We start from the raw sequence: 18,851 nt of genomic DNA on the forward strand, positions 1-18,851 counted from the left end.
GCATATTTTCCCAATATTGTTGTTCATGGGGTCATTTTGCAGATGAAAGACGAGTCTGCTTGAGTGTCATGATTATAACACAATGAAATGAAAAAATATTGAGCAAAACTGATGTATATAAAATCTTGCAATTGACACCCAAGGGGTTGACTCCATGCTATCTCTGACTGAAGGGACGTCTCTTGCACAATGGATGATGGGATCTCTCTTCGGATGTATTACAATGCTAATTTAAAATAATGTTTAGGCCACATCCTCAGTTGATATAAATTGGTGTCACTCCACTCAAGCCAATGGATCACCTGGATCGATCGGTCTTCAGCTGTCATTAAGACTGCGCCGATCACAACACATCCGCCATTCTTCTCGCATTCTTGCCTTTCTTCTCCATGTTCATCTGAACTATTTTTGTCTTTGTTTTCTCAAAAGAGAGCACTACATCCACTTATGAAACTACTACAACCACTCCTGACACCACTACAACTATGACGCCAGAGCCAACCACCACTTGTAAGCTCTATTTTATCTTTGCTTTACTAATATTGTATCTATTTTATATTGTACCCACCTACTGAAAATATAGAATAGAATTTTACAGTTTAATGACCATATTCACTGAAATGAAATCACTAGCACGATGACTGGATGATGGAGCTAGGCTGTTCTTAGTGGTGGCAGATGTGACAGAACAAGAAGTAATAGTCTCAAGTTGCAGTGGGGGAGGTCTAGATTGGATATTAGGAAAAACTATTTCACTAGGAGGGTGGTGAAGCACTGGAATGGGTTACCTAGGGAGGTGGTGGAATCTGAATCTTTAGAGGTTTTTAAGGCCCGGCTTGACAAAGCCCTGGCTGGGATGATTGAGGTGGGGTTGATCCTGCTTTGAGCAGAGGGTTGGACTAGATGACCTCCTGAGGTCTCTTCCAACCCTAATTTTCTATGGTTCTATGACTGCAGAAGACTAAGCATATGAATATAACTGTGGGTAACATGAGCTTTGAAAGACTGTATCATAGGAGAAAAAAATGACCAGTGTTTTTGAGGAACGCAGTGAGTGAAGAAGGCGCTGGATGTAATATATCTGGACTCAGATGTAAGACATCTGGTCACTATATCAGAAACATTCCTTGGACCCTTTAGTTTGTATTGGCTTGGACCTAAGTATTGTCACATGGATTAAAATAGAAAGATGAGTGCTTAAAGAAGCACCGTGATGTGGAGCAATGTATCAACTTTAGTTGTAGCGACCAGAGAGTTTTCGCAGGGACAGATGCCAGAGGAAGGTTTCAGAGGGGGCTGGGAATATCTACGGGAGTCTGAAGTCAGAGCTGCTCTGATATGCCACTGTAACCCTGGAGGCAGCAGCTCTTCATGGGAGAGAATGTAATCACAGAACAGCCAGCCCCTCTCACACTTTGCCATAAACCTCCCTTTTTGCAGGGGTAGAAGGAGCACCATGAGCAGAGTTTTGGGGCACACACAGTGTGGACCCCGTATGAAGGTCTCTCTAGTGCCAGACAACATTGTATGTTGGAAAAATTTATGCTTTTTGGACAAGTTACTGCAGTTATACTGGGAAAAAAGAAAACGCTTTCTAGGAGCCTAAGTATTTTGTACTAATATAGTTTGTGTTATGTGCTTTTTTTCAGTTGAAACTATGGGTGATGGTGAGTCTGTCTACATACAGTATTGTTTACATTTATATTGATTTTAATTTACAATGTTATGCATTTAGCTAACAACTTTCTGTGTTGTGGCTTGGAAAATGACAATGCCCTGTGAATTTAATTATGATTGTAATGACATTAAAATTGAACCCTGGAAACGTGAAGTGAGTTTCATGCTTGGGAGAGATAGTTCAGAGTGCTGGAGCCCAAAGTCTCCTATTCATTCACAGAAAAAACACAGCACAAGCCATGGCTACACGGACCAACCTTCCTCATTTGGTGGGACGTCTCGGGTGAGGCACATTGACCACTGAGTCGTTGGCCTCTCTGCTGAGACAATCGTGTCAACTAGGATAGTGCTATGGCCAGCCAGGAGCTAAAGGAGGATGACTAGCTTCTCAATAAATGGCATTGCATTGCCAATATGGGGCAAATTTTAATTGGTAACCAAGAAGTATTAAGACATCTCCATGTGAAAATGGACAAATAGTCTAGCAATCTATTGATTTGTGTCTTTCACAGATCTGGTGCTAGGACTTGCAAATGGGCCAAACCGCTGTGCAGGTCGTGTTGAAATCCTTCACTTTGGACGCTGGGTAAAAGTTTGTGGTGATTTGTGGGACATGAACGATGCACGAGTTGTGTGCAGGCAACTGGGCTGTGGCGAGCCTGTTGCTGCTCTGAGAAATAGCTACTTTGGTGAAGGCTGGACAAGTCCTTGGATGACTAATGTGAGATGCACTGGCTCTGAAGACGTTTTGTGGTCTTGTCCTTATGAATATGCACACTATTCATGTGGTGTTTATGGAGATGCTAGCGTCATATGCGCAGGTATGTATTCTCTTTTTTTGCATATCTGTAGCTTTTATACTTAGCAAATCAGCTTTGTGTTTCTGTTAAATAAACTAAGGATTGTATTTTTTAAAGTTTTGCTTTACACTTTTTCTTTCAGTATATGTCACATTCTTAGCTAAAATCTGTAAACCATACTTTAAAGGAAAGGTCATTAGGTGCGGATGTAGATCAGTGGTTCCCAAACTGGGGTTCGCGAACCCCTGGGGGTTCACACAATGTTACAGGGGGGTCGCCAGAAAAATTTCCCTAATGGCAGCCAGAGGACCCCGGGCATGGGAGGCAGCGGGTGGGACCTGATTGCTGGGCAGACAGCCTGAGCCCAATGGAGCACTGAGCAGGCAGCCGAGCCCTGGTCAGCAGGGGGGTCGGCAGTCCGAGCTCCATGGAGAGTGGGCATAGGCAGTTGGGGCTAGCAGCCTGAGCCCTGCTCCCATCAGCGGGGGAGCAGGCAGCCTGAGCCCCAGCAGTCAGTGCGGGGCTGGCGGCCCGAGCCCCAGGGAATGTGGGGCTGGGCAGTTGGGGCCGGCAGCCCAAGCCCTGGTGGTCAGCGGGGACCGGCAGCCCAAGCTCAGTGGAGAACTGAGCAGGCAGCCTGAGCCCCAGTTAATGGGGTCCAGCCGCACGAGCCCCGCGGAGTGCAGAGCCAGCAGCCCAGACTCTGGTGCAGGGCCTGCAGCCTGAGCCCCGTGGTGGGCAGGGCGGCAGCTGGGATCCCGGCGTGCAGGTGGCAGCTCGGACCCCTGTCCTTGGCAGACTGGGGAAGTTGGGTGGCATGAGGGGCAGAGTAAGCAGGGGCCATGCTGTACATGGGGGTGATCCAGGCTAATTTTTCCCTCCTGGGGAACCCCCCTAGGGACAGCCCTTGTGGCGGAAGTAAAGCTGTTTGCGTGCCAAACCAGCTGGAACCACATTGTAGCCAGTGTAGCAGTGTTAAGGTGCCTCAGTAATTGACATTCTCTCTGGAGTGCTGTTTTGCTTCAGTGAAATGTGAGCGAATCTTCATTTTCTAGTTTGTTGGTTGTTAGCATTCTCTCTGTGTTATTTTTATTACAACTTTTGTACACAAGTTCAATGGATAAGTGGCTGAAAAAGGAAAGTGTAAAGACATAAGATCAGCTAGTGTTTCCTCAAGTCCACACTGTGGAAAATCTAAGTCTAATGACCATGATGGTCCTGGAAAGTCACTTACAAAGAAAAGAAAAGAAAAAATGATGATTATATAAAATATGGCTTTACATGCATTGGTGATCAAGAACATCCCGAAACCACTGTGTGTGATTTGTGGTGATGGTCTAGCACAGTGTTTCCCAAACTTGGGACGCCGCTTGTGTAGGGAAAGCCCCTGGCGGGCCGGGATGGTTTGTTTACCTGCCGCGTCTGCAGGTCCGGCCGATCGCGGCTCCCACTGGCCGCGGTTTGCTGCTCCAGGCCAATGGGGGCTGTGAGAAGCGGCGCGGGCTGAGGGACGTACTGGCCACCGCTTCCAGCAGCTCCCATTGGCCTGGAGCAGTGAACCGTGGCCACTGGGAGCCGCAGTCGGCCGGACCTGCGGATGTGGCAAGTAAACAAACTGGTCCGGCCCGCCAGGGGCTTTCCCTACACAAGCGGCGTCCCAAGTTTGGCAAACACTGGTCTAGCAAACAGCAGCCTCAAACCTTCTCTACTTTGGTGCCATTTAGAAACTAGGCATCCTGCACAACTCGACAAGCCTGTTGATTTTTTTCAAGTGAAAATTAGCTGAGAGGAAAACTGACATTACCAGTTTTATATCCAAAGCAAGTACTGATAATGAAAATGCACTTGAAGCGTCATACCGCGTGAGCTACCGAGTAGCAAAAGCATCGGAAGCCCATACCATAGCAGAGAGCTTGATAGGTCCATGTATAAAAAAGGCAGTTCATTGCATGTTCGGAGAAAAGGTTGCAAAAAGGATTGACATGGTACCTTTGTCCAATAATACGTTGTCACGAAGAATTAATGATATGTCAAATAATGTAGAGACTACAATTATACATAGAGTGAAAAATAGTCCATATTATGATATACAGTTGGATGAATCAACTGTTGTAGCTAATCTAGCTATTTTGCTACTGTTTGTACATTATGTGAATGAAGGTATGGTTGAAGAAGACTTGTTGTTTTGCCGACCATTAGAAGAATGTACAACTGGAGAAGATATCTTCAATCTGGCTAATGCATATTCTCAAGAAAAGGAAATAGATTGGTCTCATTGCCTAGACGTTTGCACTGATGGGGCCACATCAATGATGGGGAAGTATAGTGGATTTGTAGCTCGAACAAAAAAGGTTGCATCAAAAGTCTCATTGCAGTATCCATAGACAAGCCCTCACAACAAAACTCATGCCTGAGGGACTGAAGGAAGTGCTGGACAATGCAGTGAAAATGGTGAATTTCATAAAATCACGGCCAACAAATTCCAGAATATTTCACGTACTTTGTGAAGAAATGGGTAGTATACACAATTGTCTGTTGACCCACACCAAAGTTAGATGGCTCTCACGGGGCAAAATCCTTGTGCGCTTGTTTGAGCTTAGAACGGAAATCCTAGTTTTTCAACAGCCACCCTTTCCACCTTGCTCCAGAGCCTAGCTTATTTAGCAGATATTTTCTCAAGAATTAATGTCCTAAAATTATCTCTTCAAGGCCTCAATATAACTGTTTTCAAAGTGTAAGAGCGAGATGAATCCACGATAAAGAAGTCGCAGTTCTGGGAAAGTTGTCTGGAAAACAATCAAACTGAGTGTTTCAGTAATCTTCATGACTTCTTGGCAGAACATAAACTTCAGTTGGGTCAGTGCACTAAAACCAATATAACTGCACACCTAAAAGGACTTTGCACAACTTTCAGGGAATACTTTCCAGCTATGTCAGGCAATAATGCCTGGATTCGCAACCCTTTTAATGATACCACTTTCTCAATGCAGATATTGATCACTGAGGAAAAAGAGAAATTGATTGAGATCTCCTGTGATTACGAACTGAAAAGGAGTTTCAGAAATCTGTCATTGATCAACTTTTGGCTGAGTTTAAGAAACGAGTACCCCTTTCTGGCAGAAAAAGCTACTACAGTTTTGTTACCATTTACAACAACATACTTATGCAAGAAAGCGTTTTCCTCGTATGCACATCTGAAAACCAACCACAGAAACAGACTCGATGCCAAACCAGACCTGAGACTATCATTCTCCAGTGGTTCTGGACTTCCAAGAGCTATGCAGAGCAAAGCAAGCACATCCATCACACTGAGGAAATTTAAACTTAAATCCCTGGAAATATTCATTTTTAGGAAGGGGTTCACGAGATTTCACAATTAGTAAAAGAGGTTCACGGATTGTTAAATTTGTGAACCACTGATGTAGATTATACTGGTGAGTAATATCATGAACCATCTAGGGTATGTGTAGGTCAGGAGTTTAAACAGCTGGGTTAATATGGCCCAATCCGACATCCCTTAAGGTCAAGGGATATTACTCCATTAACTTTACTGGGATTTAGTTTGAGTCACAGGAAGCAGAATTTTATTACCTGATGGTTATCCTAATGATTAATATAATTAAATTTTTGTAAACATGGTGTTTCATGCTTCTGCTCTGTTGATTTGAAACATGACATCCTCAATGAAAGACCCATCCAATAGGAATGTCCCATATCTAAAATGTCTGATATTTCTGCATCAACAGGTTCTGGACTAACAGCGCCTCCAGAAACAGGTAACTCAAGATTTATACTTTTCCTTGTAAATTACGGACTTGAGCCTGCTAGATGCTGAGCAATCTGGCTCTAATTCAGCAAAGTACTTAAGCACAGGCTTAAATATATGCCCATAAATAGTGCCATTGCAGCTGGTGAGACTACTTCAGCTTCAATGTTTTGCTGGACCAAAGCTAGACTGCTCAGTACCTGGCAGAATAGGTTCTATATGTTGAACTGCACATCTCCGTAATCTGTACTTCAGTGTTTAAATGCACTTATATAATACTGCGATACAAGAAGTTGTGCTGCTACTATTAAGAATTTAAACAAAGGAGAGGTTAGATGCAATCTTTAACATTTTTTTCTTGCTGATAAAGAAACAATGTAATGTTTTGAAAGTATTGATCTTCATGGTAGGCACTGAAAAGTTTTATCTTCTTTGGTGTGGGTATTAAAACTGTAACAAGTACTCCTCAGGTAATACAGGAAAAAGCTGATGTACCCAAAACTATAGTTGTGGGCATGGAATTCACAAGAACTACACATCTAGATATAAGCCCCTGTTTAGTTGATACTAAATAATAAAAAAGGAAAAATTCCTTCCACTAGTGTCTGTGGCACCATTTTGAATATATTTATCTCTGTAATAATGTTTAGTCCAGATCCTCACCCCATTTGAATTGGTGTCGCTGATCCAAGTCAATGTATCTACACCATTGTACACTAGCAGGGGATCTGGCTCTGCAAGGTTCCTTGACCATTTGGGACATTCATCAAATTACCCAGTATTAAATAGATGAACAATTTAGAAGACACCTTTAAACTACAATAATTGTTCAAAGAAAAAGAAACAAACAGATACAAATTCCTTCACTATATACTAGGGCTGTTGATTAATCACAGTTAACTCATGCAATTAAATCAAAAAATTAATTGCAATAAAAAATGAATAGTGATTAATCATAGTTTTAATAGCACTGTTAAACAATAGAATACCAATTAAAATGTATTAAATATTTTTGGATGTTTTTCTACATTTTCAAATATATTGACTTCAGTTACAACACAGAATACAAAGTGTACCATGCTCACTTTATATTATTAATTTTGATTACAAATATTTGCACTGTAAAAATGATAAACAAAAGAAATAGTATTTTTCAGTCCACATCATCCAAGTACTGTAGTGCAATCTCTTTATCGTGAAAGTGCAATTTACAAATATAGATTATTTTTGTTAACATAACTGCACTCAAAGACAAAACAGTGTAAAACTTTAGAGCCTACAAGTCCACTCAGTCCTATTTCTTGTTCAGCCAATCACTAAGACAAACAAGTTTGTTTACATTTACGGGAGATAATGTTGCCTGCTTCTTATTTACAATGTCACTTGAAAGTGACAATAGGCATTCACATGGCACTTTTGTAGCCGGCATTGCAAGGTATTTACATGCATGATATGCTAAACATTCTTATGCCCTTTCATGCTTCATCCACCATTCCAGAGGACATGCTTCCATGCTGATGACGCTCGTTAAAAAAATTTATGGGTTAATTAAATTTGTGACTGAACTCCTTGGGGGAGAATTGTATGCCTCCTGCTCTGTTTTACCCCTATACTGCCATATATTTCATGTTATAGCAGTCTCGGATGATGACCCAGCATGTTGTTAATTTTAAGAACACTTTCACTGCAGATTTCACAAAACGCAAAGAAGGTACCAATGTGAGATTTCTAAGGATAGATATAGAACTCGACCCAAGGTTTAAGAATCTGAAGTGCCTTCCAAAATCTGAGAGGGATGAGGTGTGGAACATGCTTTCAGAAGTCTTAAAAGAGCAACATTTTGATGCGGAATCTTCAGAATCTGAACCACCAAAAAAAGAAAATCAATCTTCTCTGCTGGTGGCATCTGACTCAGATGATGAAAATGAACATGCATTGGTCCGCACTGTTTTGAATCATTATCAAGCAGAACCCGTCATCAGCATGGACACATATACTCTGGAATCAGGGCCAGCTCCAGGGTTTTTGCCGCCCCAAGCGGCGGGAAAAAAAAAACCGCGATCGGCAGCACTCCAACGGCAGCTCCACCGCGTCGCTTTCTTATTTGGCGACAATCCGGCGGCAGGTCCTTCCCTCCGAGAGGCACAGGGACCCTCTGCCGAATTGTCGCTGAAGAGCCCAAGGTGCCGACCCTTTCCCTTGGCCACCCCAAGCACCTGCTTGCTCAGCTGGTGCATGGAGCCGGCCCTGTCTGGAATGGTGGTTGAAGTATGAAGGGACATATGTGTGAATCTTTAGTGTATCTGGCACGTAAATATCTTGTTCATGGGGTCATTTTGCAGATGAAAGACGAGTCTGTTTGAGTGTCATGATTATAACACAATGAAATGAAAAAATATTGAGCAAAACTGATATATATAAAATCTTGCAATTGACACCCAAGGGGTTGACTCCATGCTATCTCTGACTGAAGGGACGTCTCTTGCACAATGGATGATGGGATCTCTCTTCGGATGTATTACAATGCTAATTTAAAATAATGTTTAGGCCACATCCTCAGTTGATATAAATTGGTGTCACTCCACTCAAGCCAATGGATCACCTGGATCGATCGGTCTTCAGCTGTCATTAAGACTGCGCCGATCACAACACATCCGCCATTCTTCTCGCACTCTTGCCTTTCTTCTCCATGTTCATCCGAACTATTTTTGTCTTTGTTTTCTCAAAAGAGAGCACTACATCCACTTATGAAACTACTACAACCACTCCTGACACCACTACAACTACGACGCCAGAGCCAACCACCACTTGTAAGCTCTATTTTATCTTTGCTTTACTAATATTGTATCTATTTTATATTGTACCCACCTACTGAAAATATAGAATAGAATTTTACAGTTTAATGACCATATTAACTGAAATGAAATCACTAGCACGATGACTGGATGATGGAGCTAGGCTGTTCTTAGTGGTGGCAGATGTGACAGAACAAGGATTAATGGTCTCAAGTTGCAGTGGGGGAGGTCTAGGTTAGGTATTAGGAAAAACTATTTCCCCCACTAGGAGGATGGTGAAGCACTGGAATGGGTTACCTAGGGAGGTGGTGGAATCTCCATCTTTAGAGTTTTTTAATACCCGGCTTGAAAAAGCCCTGGCTGGGATAATTGAATTGGGATCGGTCCTGCTTTGAGCAGGGGGTTGGACTAGATGACCTCCTGAGGTCTCTTCCAACCGTAATCATCTGTGATTCTATGACTGCAGAATACAAAGCATATGTATAATAACGGTGGGTAATGTGAGCTTTGGAAGAATGTATCATAGGAGAAAAAAATGATCAGTGTTTTTGATGAATGCAGTGAATGAAGAAGGCAGTGGATGTAATATATCTGGACTCAGATGTAAGACATCTGGTCATTATATCAAAAATATTCCTTGGACACTTTAGTTAGTCTCGGCTTGGACCTAAGTATTGTCACATGGATTAAAATAGAAAGATGAGGGCTTAAAGAAGCACCGTGATGTGAGGCAATGTATCGAATTTAGTTGTAGTGACCAGAGAGTTTTTGCAGGGACTGATGGCAGAGGAAGGTTTCAGAGGGGGCTGGGAATATCTACGGGAGTCTGAAGTCAGAGCTGCTCTGATATGCCACTGTAACCCTGGAGGCAGTAGCTCTTCATGGGAGAGAATGTAATCACAGAACAGCCAGCCCCTCTCACACCTTGCCATTAACCTCCCTTTCTGCAGGGGTACAGGGAGCACCATGAGCAGAGTTTTGGGGCACACACAGTGTGGACCCCGTATGAAGTTCTTAGTGCCAGACAATATTGTATGTTGGAAAAATTTATGCTTTTTGGACAAGTTACTGCAGTTATACTGGAAAAAAGAAAACGCTTTCTAGGAGCCTAAGTATTTTGTACTAATATAGTTTGTGTTATGTGCTTTTTTTCAGTTGAAACTATGGGTGATGGTGAGTCTGTCTACATACAGTATTGTTTACATTTATATTGATTTTAATTTACAATGTTATGCATTTAGCTAACAACTTTCTGTGTTGTGGCTTGGAAAATGACAATGCCCTGTGAATTTAATTATGATTGTAATGACATTAAAATTGAACCCTGGAAACGTGAAGTGAGTTTCATGCTTGGCAGAGATAGTTCAGAGTGCTGGAGCCCAAAGTCTCCTATTCATTCACAGAAAAAACACAGCACAAGCCATGGCTACGCGGACCAACCTTCCTCATTTGGTGGGACGTCTCGGGTGAGGCACATTGACCACTGAGTCGTTGGCCTCTCTGCTGAGACAATCGTGTCAACTAGGATAGTGCTATGGCCAGCCAGGAGCTAAAGGAGGATGACTAGCTTCTCAATAAATGGCATTGCATTGCCAATATGGGGCAAATTTTAATTGGTAACCAAGAAGTATTAAGACATCTCCATGTGAAAATGGACAAATAGTCTAGCAATCTATTGATTTGTGTCTTTCACAGATCTGGTGCTAGGACTTGCAAATGGGCCAAACCGCTGTGCAGGTCGTGTTGAAATCCTTCACTTTGGAGGCTGGGTAAAAGTTTGTGGTGATTTGTGGGACATGAACGACGCACGAGTTGTGTGCAGGCAACTGGGCTGTGGCGAGCCTGTTGCTGCTCTGAGAAATAGCTATTTTGGTGAAGGCTGGACAAGTCCTTGGATGACTAATGTGAGATGCACTGGCTCTGAAGACGTTTTGTGGTATTGCCCTCATGAAAATTGGCCGAATACATGTGGTTTTTATGGAGATGCTGGTGTCATATGTTCAGGTACATATTCTTTTTTCTTCGAACTCTGTAGCTTTCATACTAAGTTAATCGGCTTTGTGATTACTGTAAAATAGACTAAGGATTATGTTTTTAAGTTCTTTGCTTTACAATTTGTTTTATCATGACAGAAAAATGTCACATTCCTCACTAACATACACTTAAATATATTAACCATACTTTAATGAAAAGTGCATTAGCTGTTGATGTAGATGATGCTGGCGAGTGATATAGATTTTAAGGTCAGAAGGGACCATCCTGATCATCTAGTCTGGCCTCTTCGACACCACAGGCCACAGAACCTCAGCCACTCACTCCTGCAAAAGGCTCATAATCTCTGGCTGAGTTACTGAAGACCTCAAATCTTGATTTAAAGACTTCAAGTTACAGATATCCACCATTTACACCAGTCTTTTTAGGACATGTGTAGGTCAGGAGTCTTATCAACTTGGTCTATATGGGCCCTATCCAACTTCCATTTAACTTCAGTGGGAGTTGGTTTAAGCCTAGTAGAAGCATAATTTTATTATATTTGAATATTATGCTAATAATTAACATGATTACATTTTTGCAAACATGCTGTGTCAAACTTCTGCTCTGTTCTGAAAAATGCCATCCTCAATGAAAGACCCATTAAATATTTCCTGTTTCTACACTAACAGATTCTGGAATGACCCCACCTACAGAAACAGGTAACTCAAGATTAATACTTTATGACAAAAATTCCTTTCCTGCAAGGTACTCTGGCCCCAATCCATCAAAGTAGTGTGCTGCTACTAGTAAGAATTTGGACGACTTCTCTTCATGTCTCTTCATCCACAAATATTTAATACATTTCAATTGGTATTCTATTGTTTAACAGTGCTATTAAAAGTGCGACAAATCACCACACATTTTTTTTAATCGCGATTAATTTTTTGGAGTTAATCGTGTGAGTTAACTGCGATTAATCAATGGCCCTATATAAAAGTTCTAAATATTATTGTTGTTATGTTGATCTATAATATTTGTCTTAAAATTGTTCAGGAGGTTTTCTTAAATTGCCAATGTGCATCCACAGGCTGGGATTTAGACATGTTTTGCTGTTCCTCTGCTCTTGCATATCATTGGCTATTTCTATTGCATGTTCATCTCCTTGATAGCACAATAGCAGGATCCATTGTCATTTTCATAAATGTCTTCTCTAATTGTGCCTTTGTCTCATTGCAGCAAGCACTCTGTTTCCTCCAGTGAGAACCACACCAAGTGGTAAGTGCTGTCTCGCCCTTGATTTACTAAGATTTATTTTTTTATTCAACGTCATACTGATCCAGATGTGTGACCTAATTTGGACATGTAATCCCCAGAAGTGGTCCAATGTGGTTTCGTATGTGACCCCAGTTGTCACAGTGTTACCAAGAGGGAAAGAACTAACTAATGTGCTAATAATAATTTCCTTGAATCTATTTTAGGGCTGGCATTGAGACTGGTGAATTCATTTAGCAGATGTGAAGGTCGTGTTGAAGTCTATTACGCAGGATCCTGGGGGACAGTGTGCGATGATTCTTGGGATCTCAATGACGCAAATGTTGTGTGCCGGCAGCTTGGATGTGGATATGGTGTTGCAGCAAAGACCAATGCCTATTATGGTCAAGGCTCAGGAAATATTGTTCTGGATGACGTGAGGTGCATAGGATCGGAATACAGTTTATGGGACTGTCCTCATTCAGGATGGCTCTCTCATAACTGTGGTCATTCTGAAGATGCCGGTGTCATCTGCTCAGGTAATTACCAAGAGTTTGTAGGTATCAGAGGGGTAGCCGTGTTAGTCTGGATCTGTAAAAAGCAACAGAGAGTCCTGTGGCACCTTTAAGACTAACAGATGTATTGGAGCATAAGCTTTCGTGGGTGAATGCCCACTTCGTCGGATGCATGTGACATGCATGTGACATGCATCCGACGAAGTGGGCATTCACCCACGAAAGCTTATGCTCCAATACATCTGTTAGTCTTAAAGGTGCCACAGGACTCAAAAGTTTGCAGGTGTCTTGCAGGTAAATGACCATGCTTTCCACCATATCTAAGATGTTTTTGAAAGTCACATTACAAAGTTTTCAAAATATGAAATACAGTTTTTGGAACTGGATCTAATATACTAAAAAGGCCACTTTTCTACTTCCTCAAACATTAGTTCCATGCTTCAGCCAGCCAGCCAGCCAGTTAGTTTCATGGTGAATGTGATTGTGCTAGCATAGATTAAAGATATACCAAAAAAAAAGGGGCGGGGGGAGGGGAAGCACCCCAGGATAGCCAAGTTATGATGATATTAGTCTGGAGTTCCAATGGGGAGCATCTGTCAACCAGGGTTAGTTTTCCGTTCTGGTAACCTCACTTCCTTTGAAAGTAGAAAACTGCAGTGGTGATAGGGCATGGAAATGGGATGTGGGAAACCTAGATTTTATTCATGATTCTGCCATGCCACTTAGCTTCTTTATGCCTCATTCACCTAAAAAGTAAAATAGAGATAATGAGATATACTCAACTTCATGAAGCACTTAGAGATCCAAAGATGAAAAACCTATTTAAGTTTCAGCCGTAATCTTTTGCCATCAAGAAAGGTAAAATTTTCTGGGAATTTTTTCATTTAGCTCAGTGGGAGTCAAGCACATTTTATGATGACCCTTGTCAAGGCTCCTTCCCCACTCTGAACTTTAGGGTAGAGATGTGGGGGCCTGCATGAAAACTTCTAAGCTTCACTACCAGCTTAGATCTGGTCCGCTGCCACCACTCCCAATGTGCTAATTCCCTTCCCTGGGTAGCCTTGAGAGACTCTTCACCAATTCCCTGGTGAATACAGATCCAAACCCCTTGGATCTTAAAACAAGGAGAAATTAACCATCCCCCCTCCTCTCTCCCACCAACTCCTGGTGGATCAAGATCCAACCCCCTTGGATCTAAAAAACAGGGAAAATCAATCAGGTTCTTAAAAAGAAGGCTTTTAATTAAAGAAAAAGGTAAAAATCATCTCTGTAAAATCAGGATGGAAAATAACTTTACAGGGTAATCAACTCAAAGAGCCCAGAGGACCCCCCTCTAGCCTTAGGTTCAAAGTTACAGCAAACAGAGGTAAACACCCTAGCAAAAGGTACATTTACAAGTTGAGAAAACAAAGATAAAACTAACACACCTTGCCTGGCTGTACTTACAAGTTTGAAATAGGAGAGACTTGTTCAGAAAGATTTGGAGAGCCTGGATTGATGTCTGGTCCCTCTTAGTCCCAAGAGCGAACTCTCACCAAAACAAAGAGCACAAACAAAAGCCTTCCCCCCACCAAGATTTGAAAGTATCTTGTCCCCTTATTGGTCCTTTGGGTCAGGTGTCAGCCAGGTTACCTGAGCTTCTTAACCCTTTACAGGTAAAAGGATTTTGGAGTCTCTGGCCAGGAAGGATTTTATAGTATTGTACACAGGAGGGCTGTTACCCTTCCCTTTATAGTTATGACACGCCCCCCAAATCACAGATAGTGTTGGACAGCCGGTTCCACACTGGCTGTGATTTCTTCCTGGAGCTCTAGGAGAAAACAGAGTTAATAAGACACATGCACCTTTAGACATACTACTGATTATATAAAAACTAACAATATGTCCCACATTCCAAGAACAATTTTTAACCAGTTGATTCTGGGAAACTTTCCCGGGAGAGTGCATCAGCCACTTTGTTAGAAGCTCCTGAAATGTGTTGTATTTCAAAATCAAAATCTTGGAGAGCTAAACTCCACCGAAGAAGTTTTTTGTTATTCCCCTTGGCGGTATGAAGCCACGTTAGCGCAGCATGGTCGGTTTGTAGTTGGAAACGCCGTCCCCAAACTTATGGGCGTAGCTTTTCTAGCGCGTACACAATGGCGTAGCATTCCTTTTCGCTGATTGATCAGTGGCTTTCCCTCTCAGACAGTTTCTTGCTGAGAAACACGACAGGATGGAATTCTTGATCCGGTCCTTCCTGCATTAAAACTGCTCCCACACCCCGCTCGGACGCATCTGTGGTTACTAGGAATGGTTTGTCAAAGTCTGGGGCCCTTAGCACAGGGTCAGACATGAGTGTCGCCTTAAGCTGGTTAAAGGCCTTTTGACACTCATCAGTCCACTGAACTGCATTTGGCTGTTTCTTTCTGGTTAGGTCTGTCAGTGGGGCGGCGATTTGGCTATAGTGTGGTACAAATCGCCTATAATATCCGGCCAAGCCTAAGAAGGATTGGACCTGTTTCTTTCACTTTGGAACCGGCCACTTTTGGATAGCATCCACTTTGGCCTGTAGGGGATTTATAGTTCCTTGACCCACCTGGTGCCCCAAGTAAGTCACTCTGTTTTGGCCTATTTGACACTTTTTAGCCTTAACAGTTAGTCCTGCCTGCCTGATGCGCTCAAAGACTTTTTCCAGGTGCTCCAGGTGTTCTGCCCATGAATCAGAAAAAATGGCCACATCATCGAGGTAAGCAACTGCAGATTCTCCCAATCCTGCTAGGAGACCATCTACAAGTCTTTGGAAGGTGGCGGGTGCATTTCGCAGCCTGAAAGGGAGTACATTGAATTCATACACCCCTGCCTGGGTGACGAAGGCTGACCTTTCCTTGGCAGGTTCATCTAGTGGTACTTGCCAGTACCCCTTGGTTAAGTCTAAGGTAGAGATGAATTGGGCATGTCCCAATTTCTCCAATAGCTCATCTGTGCGTGGCATTGGATAGTTGTCAGGACGAGTTACAGCATTTAGCTTATGGTAGTCCACGCAAAAGCGTATTTCCCCATCTGGTTTGGGAACTAGAACCACTGGAGATGCCCATGCACTCTTAGAGGAGTGGATTATACCCATCTGTAGCATGTCCTGGATCTCCCTTTTTATAGCAGTTTGGGCATGAGGTGACTCCCGGTAGGGTGGGGTTCTAATTGAGTGAGCATTACCTGTGTCAATGGAGTGGTATGCCCGTTCGGTCCGTCCTGGGGTGGCTGAGAACATTGGCGCAAAGCTAGTGCACAGCTCCTTGATCTGCTGCCGCTGCAGACGTCCAAGGGTCACGGAGAGGTTCACTTCTTCCACACCACCGTCACTTTTTCCTTTGTAGTAGACACCTTCAGGCCACTCCACGTCATCTGTTTCCTGGGCTGTAAACTGGAAAACCTTTAATTCTCTGGAATAAAAGGGCTTAAGAGAATTAACATGGTATATTTTAGGCTTTATGTTGGAGGTGGGGGATGCTATGAGATAGTTAACAGCTCCTAGGCGCTCCTGGACCGTGAATGGTCCTTCCCACGACGCTTCCATTTTATGGGCCTGGAGCGCCTTTAAGACCATGACTTGGTCTCCTACTTTGAAGGACCATTCTCTGGAATGTTTATCATACCAGGCCTTTTGCTCTTTCTGAGCATCCTTTAGGTTATCTTTAGCAAGGGCTAAAGAGTGTCGGAGGGTGCTTTGTAGGTTGCTTACAAAGTTTAGAATGTTAGTTCCTGGAGAAGGCGTAAACCCCTCCCATTGCTGCTTCACCAACTGCAATGGCCCCTTAACCTCGCGGCCATACACAAGTTAAAATGGTGAAAACCCTAAACTAGGATGTGGTACAGCCCTGTAGGCAAAAAGCAACTGCTGCAACACTAGGTCCCAATCATTGGAGTGTTCATTTACGAATTTACGTATCATGGCCCCCAAAGTTCCATTAAATCTCTCCACCAGGCCATTGGTTTGATGGTGGTAAGGGGTGGCAACCAAGTGATTCACCCCATGAGCTTCCCACAGGTTTTTCATGGTCCCTGCCAGGAAATTAGTTCCTGAATCTGTAAGGATGTCGGAGGGCCAACCTACCCTGGCAAAAATGTCTGCTAATGCCTGGCACACACTTTTAGCCCTGGTGTTGCTTAGAGCTACTGCTTCCAGCCATCGGGTAGCAAAATCCATGAAAGTCAGTATGTACTGCTTTCCTCTGGGTGTCTTCTTTGGGAAAGGACCCAGAATATCCACAGCTACTCGCTGAAATGGGACCTCAATTATGGGTAGTGGCTGGAGAGGGGCTTTGACCTGGTCTTGGGGCTTTCCCACTCGTTGGCACACCTCACAAGACCGGACATAATTAGCAACGTCCTTGCCCATTCCCTCCCAGTGGAAGGACTTCCCCAACCGGTCTTTGGTTCTGTTCACCCCAGAATGGCCACTGGGATGATCATGGGCTAAGCTCAAGAGCTTTACCCGATACTTAGTGGGAACTACCAACTGTCTTTGAGGATGCCAGTCTTCCTGGTGTCCACCAGAAAGAGTCTCCTTGTATAAAAGTCCTTGTTCTACAACAAACCGGGATCGGTTAGAAGAGCTGAGAGGCGGTGGGGTGCTCCGTGCCGCCGCCCAAGCTTTCTGAAGGCTGTCATCTGCTTCCTGCTCGGCCTGGAACTGTTCCCTTGATGTTGGAGACATCAGTTCCTCCTTGGACTGTGGAGTTGGGCTTGGTCCCTCTGGAAGCGATGCAGGTGCTGGGGCTATTTCCGTTGACTGTGAACCGCTGTCCGCTGGTGCACTATGTTGTATTTCAGGCTCTGGCTGAGCCTCTTGGGTAGGGTTATCTGCTGCTTCTGCCAGTTCAGGCTTGCTGGTGCCCTCTGGTGTTGGAGTTGTAGACGGGTTTGCAAACGCTGTACTCAGTGCTGGCAATGGTTCTGGCGCTGGTTGTGTTGCCAGTTCCGGTTCTGGGACTGGCTTTGGCTGGGTCTCTGGGATTGGATCCACTACGGCTGTTGCAGTCATTGGCAGGGGATCCGGTTCCACCACCTTTGTCTGGGTCTCTGGTAACACAGACGGGGCCCTGGTGGATGGCTCAGGAACAGGGATGGGGGTGAAAGCTTGCTTAGCCTGGCTGCGGGTGACTATTCCCACCCTCTTGGCTAGCTTCACATGGTTGGCCAAGTCTTCCCCCAGCAGCATGGGGATGGGATAATTGTCATAGACTGCAAAAGTCCACATTCCTGACCAGCCCTTGTACTGGACATGTAACTTGGCTGTAGGCAAGGTTACAGAGTGTGACATGAAGGGTTGAATTGTCACCGGAGCCTCCGGGTTGATGAGTTTGGAGTCCACTAGGGATTGGTGGATAGTTGACACTTGTGCCCCAGTGTCCCTCCACATGATAACCTTCTTTCTGCCCACTCTCAAGGTTTCCCTTCGCTCCGAGGGTATTTGAGAGGCATCTGGGCCTGGGGATCTTTGGTGTGATTGTGGTGTAATGAACTGTAATCGGTTGGGGTTCTTGGGGCAGTGGGCCTTTATATGTCCCAGTTCATTACATTTAAAACATCGCCCTGCTAAGGTATCACCGGGGCGATGTTGGTTGGTGGAGACTGGTGTGGTGGGGTGAGAAGGTGTCTGGGGTTTCCCTTGGGATGTAGGTGGGGCCTTGGGTTGTCCCTGGTGGTAAGGTTTTGTTTCGGGTCACCCCTTCTGATATTCGCTCCAACTGCTACTAGTTTTTTTCTTTCCTGCCACCTCCACCCATTTGGCTCCAATCTCCCCCGCCTCGGTTACAGTTTTGGGCTTCCCATCTAGGATGTTCCTTTCTATTTCCTCAGGAACACCCTCTAAAAACTGCTCCATTTGCATTAGGAAGGGCAACTCTTCTGTAGATTTAACACTTGCTCCTGATATCCAGGCATCCCAATTTTTCCCAATGTGGTAGGCATGTCGGGTAAATGACACGTCTGGGTTCCACCTTAGGGCTCTGAACCGCCGACGGGCATGTTCAGGTGTTAGTCCCATTCTGATTCTGGCCTTGTTTTTAAAAAGTTCATAACTGTTCATGTG

General features: G+C 43.8%; 1 protein-coding gene across 1 annotated transcript in view; it reads left to right on the forward strand.

The window, feature by feature from the left end:
* The window catches only part of LOC135881086 (deleted in malignant brain tumors 1 protein-like), a 124,136-nt gene that overhangs the window by 7,319 nt on the left and 97,966 nt on the right, over nucleotides 1–18,851 (forward strand). The window contains exons 2-12 of the mRNA XM_065407591.1: nucleotides 430–510; nucleotides 1,650–1,667; nucleotides 2,190–2,498; nucleotides 4,299–4,828; nucleotides 5,468–5,735; nucleotides 6,224–6,253; nucleotides 8,973–9,053; nucleotides 10,194–10,211; nucleotides 10,734–11,042; nucleotides 12,249–12,287; nucleotides 12,491–12,802. Coding sequence (XP_065263663.1) covers nucleotides 430–510; nucleotides 1,650–1,667; nucleotides 2,190–2,498; nucleotides 4,299–4,828; nucleotides 5,468–5,735; nucleotides 6,224–6,253; nucleotides 8,973–9,053; nucleotides 10,194–10,211; nucleotides 10,734–11,042; nucleotides 12,249–12,287; nucleotides 12,491–12,802 — 1,995 coding nt within the window. The remainder of the gene's footprint in view (nucleotides 1–429; nucleotides 511–1,649; nucleotides 1,668–2,189; nucleotides 2,499–4,298; nucleotides 4,829–5,467; nucleotides 5,736–6,223; nucleotides 6,254–8,972; nucleotides 9,054–10,193; nucleotides 10,212–10,733; nucleotides 11,043–12,248; nucleotides 12,288–12,490; nucleotides 12,803–18,851) is intronic.

This window comes from Emys orbicularis, chromosome 7 (assembly GCF_028017835.1).
Source record: "Emys orbicularis isolate rEmyOrb1 chromosome 7, rEmyOrb1.hap1, whole genome shotgun sequence".
Lineage (NCBI taxonomy): Eukaryota > Metazoa > Chordata > Testudines > Emydidae > Emys > Emys orbicularis.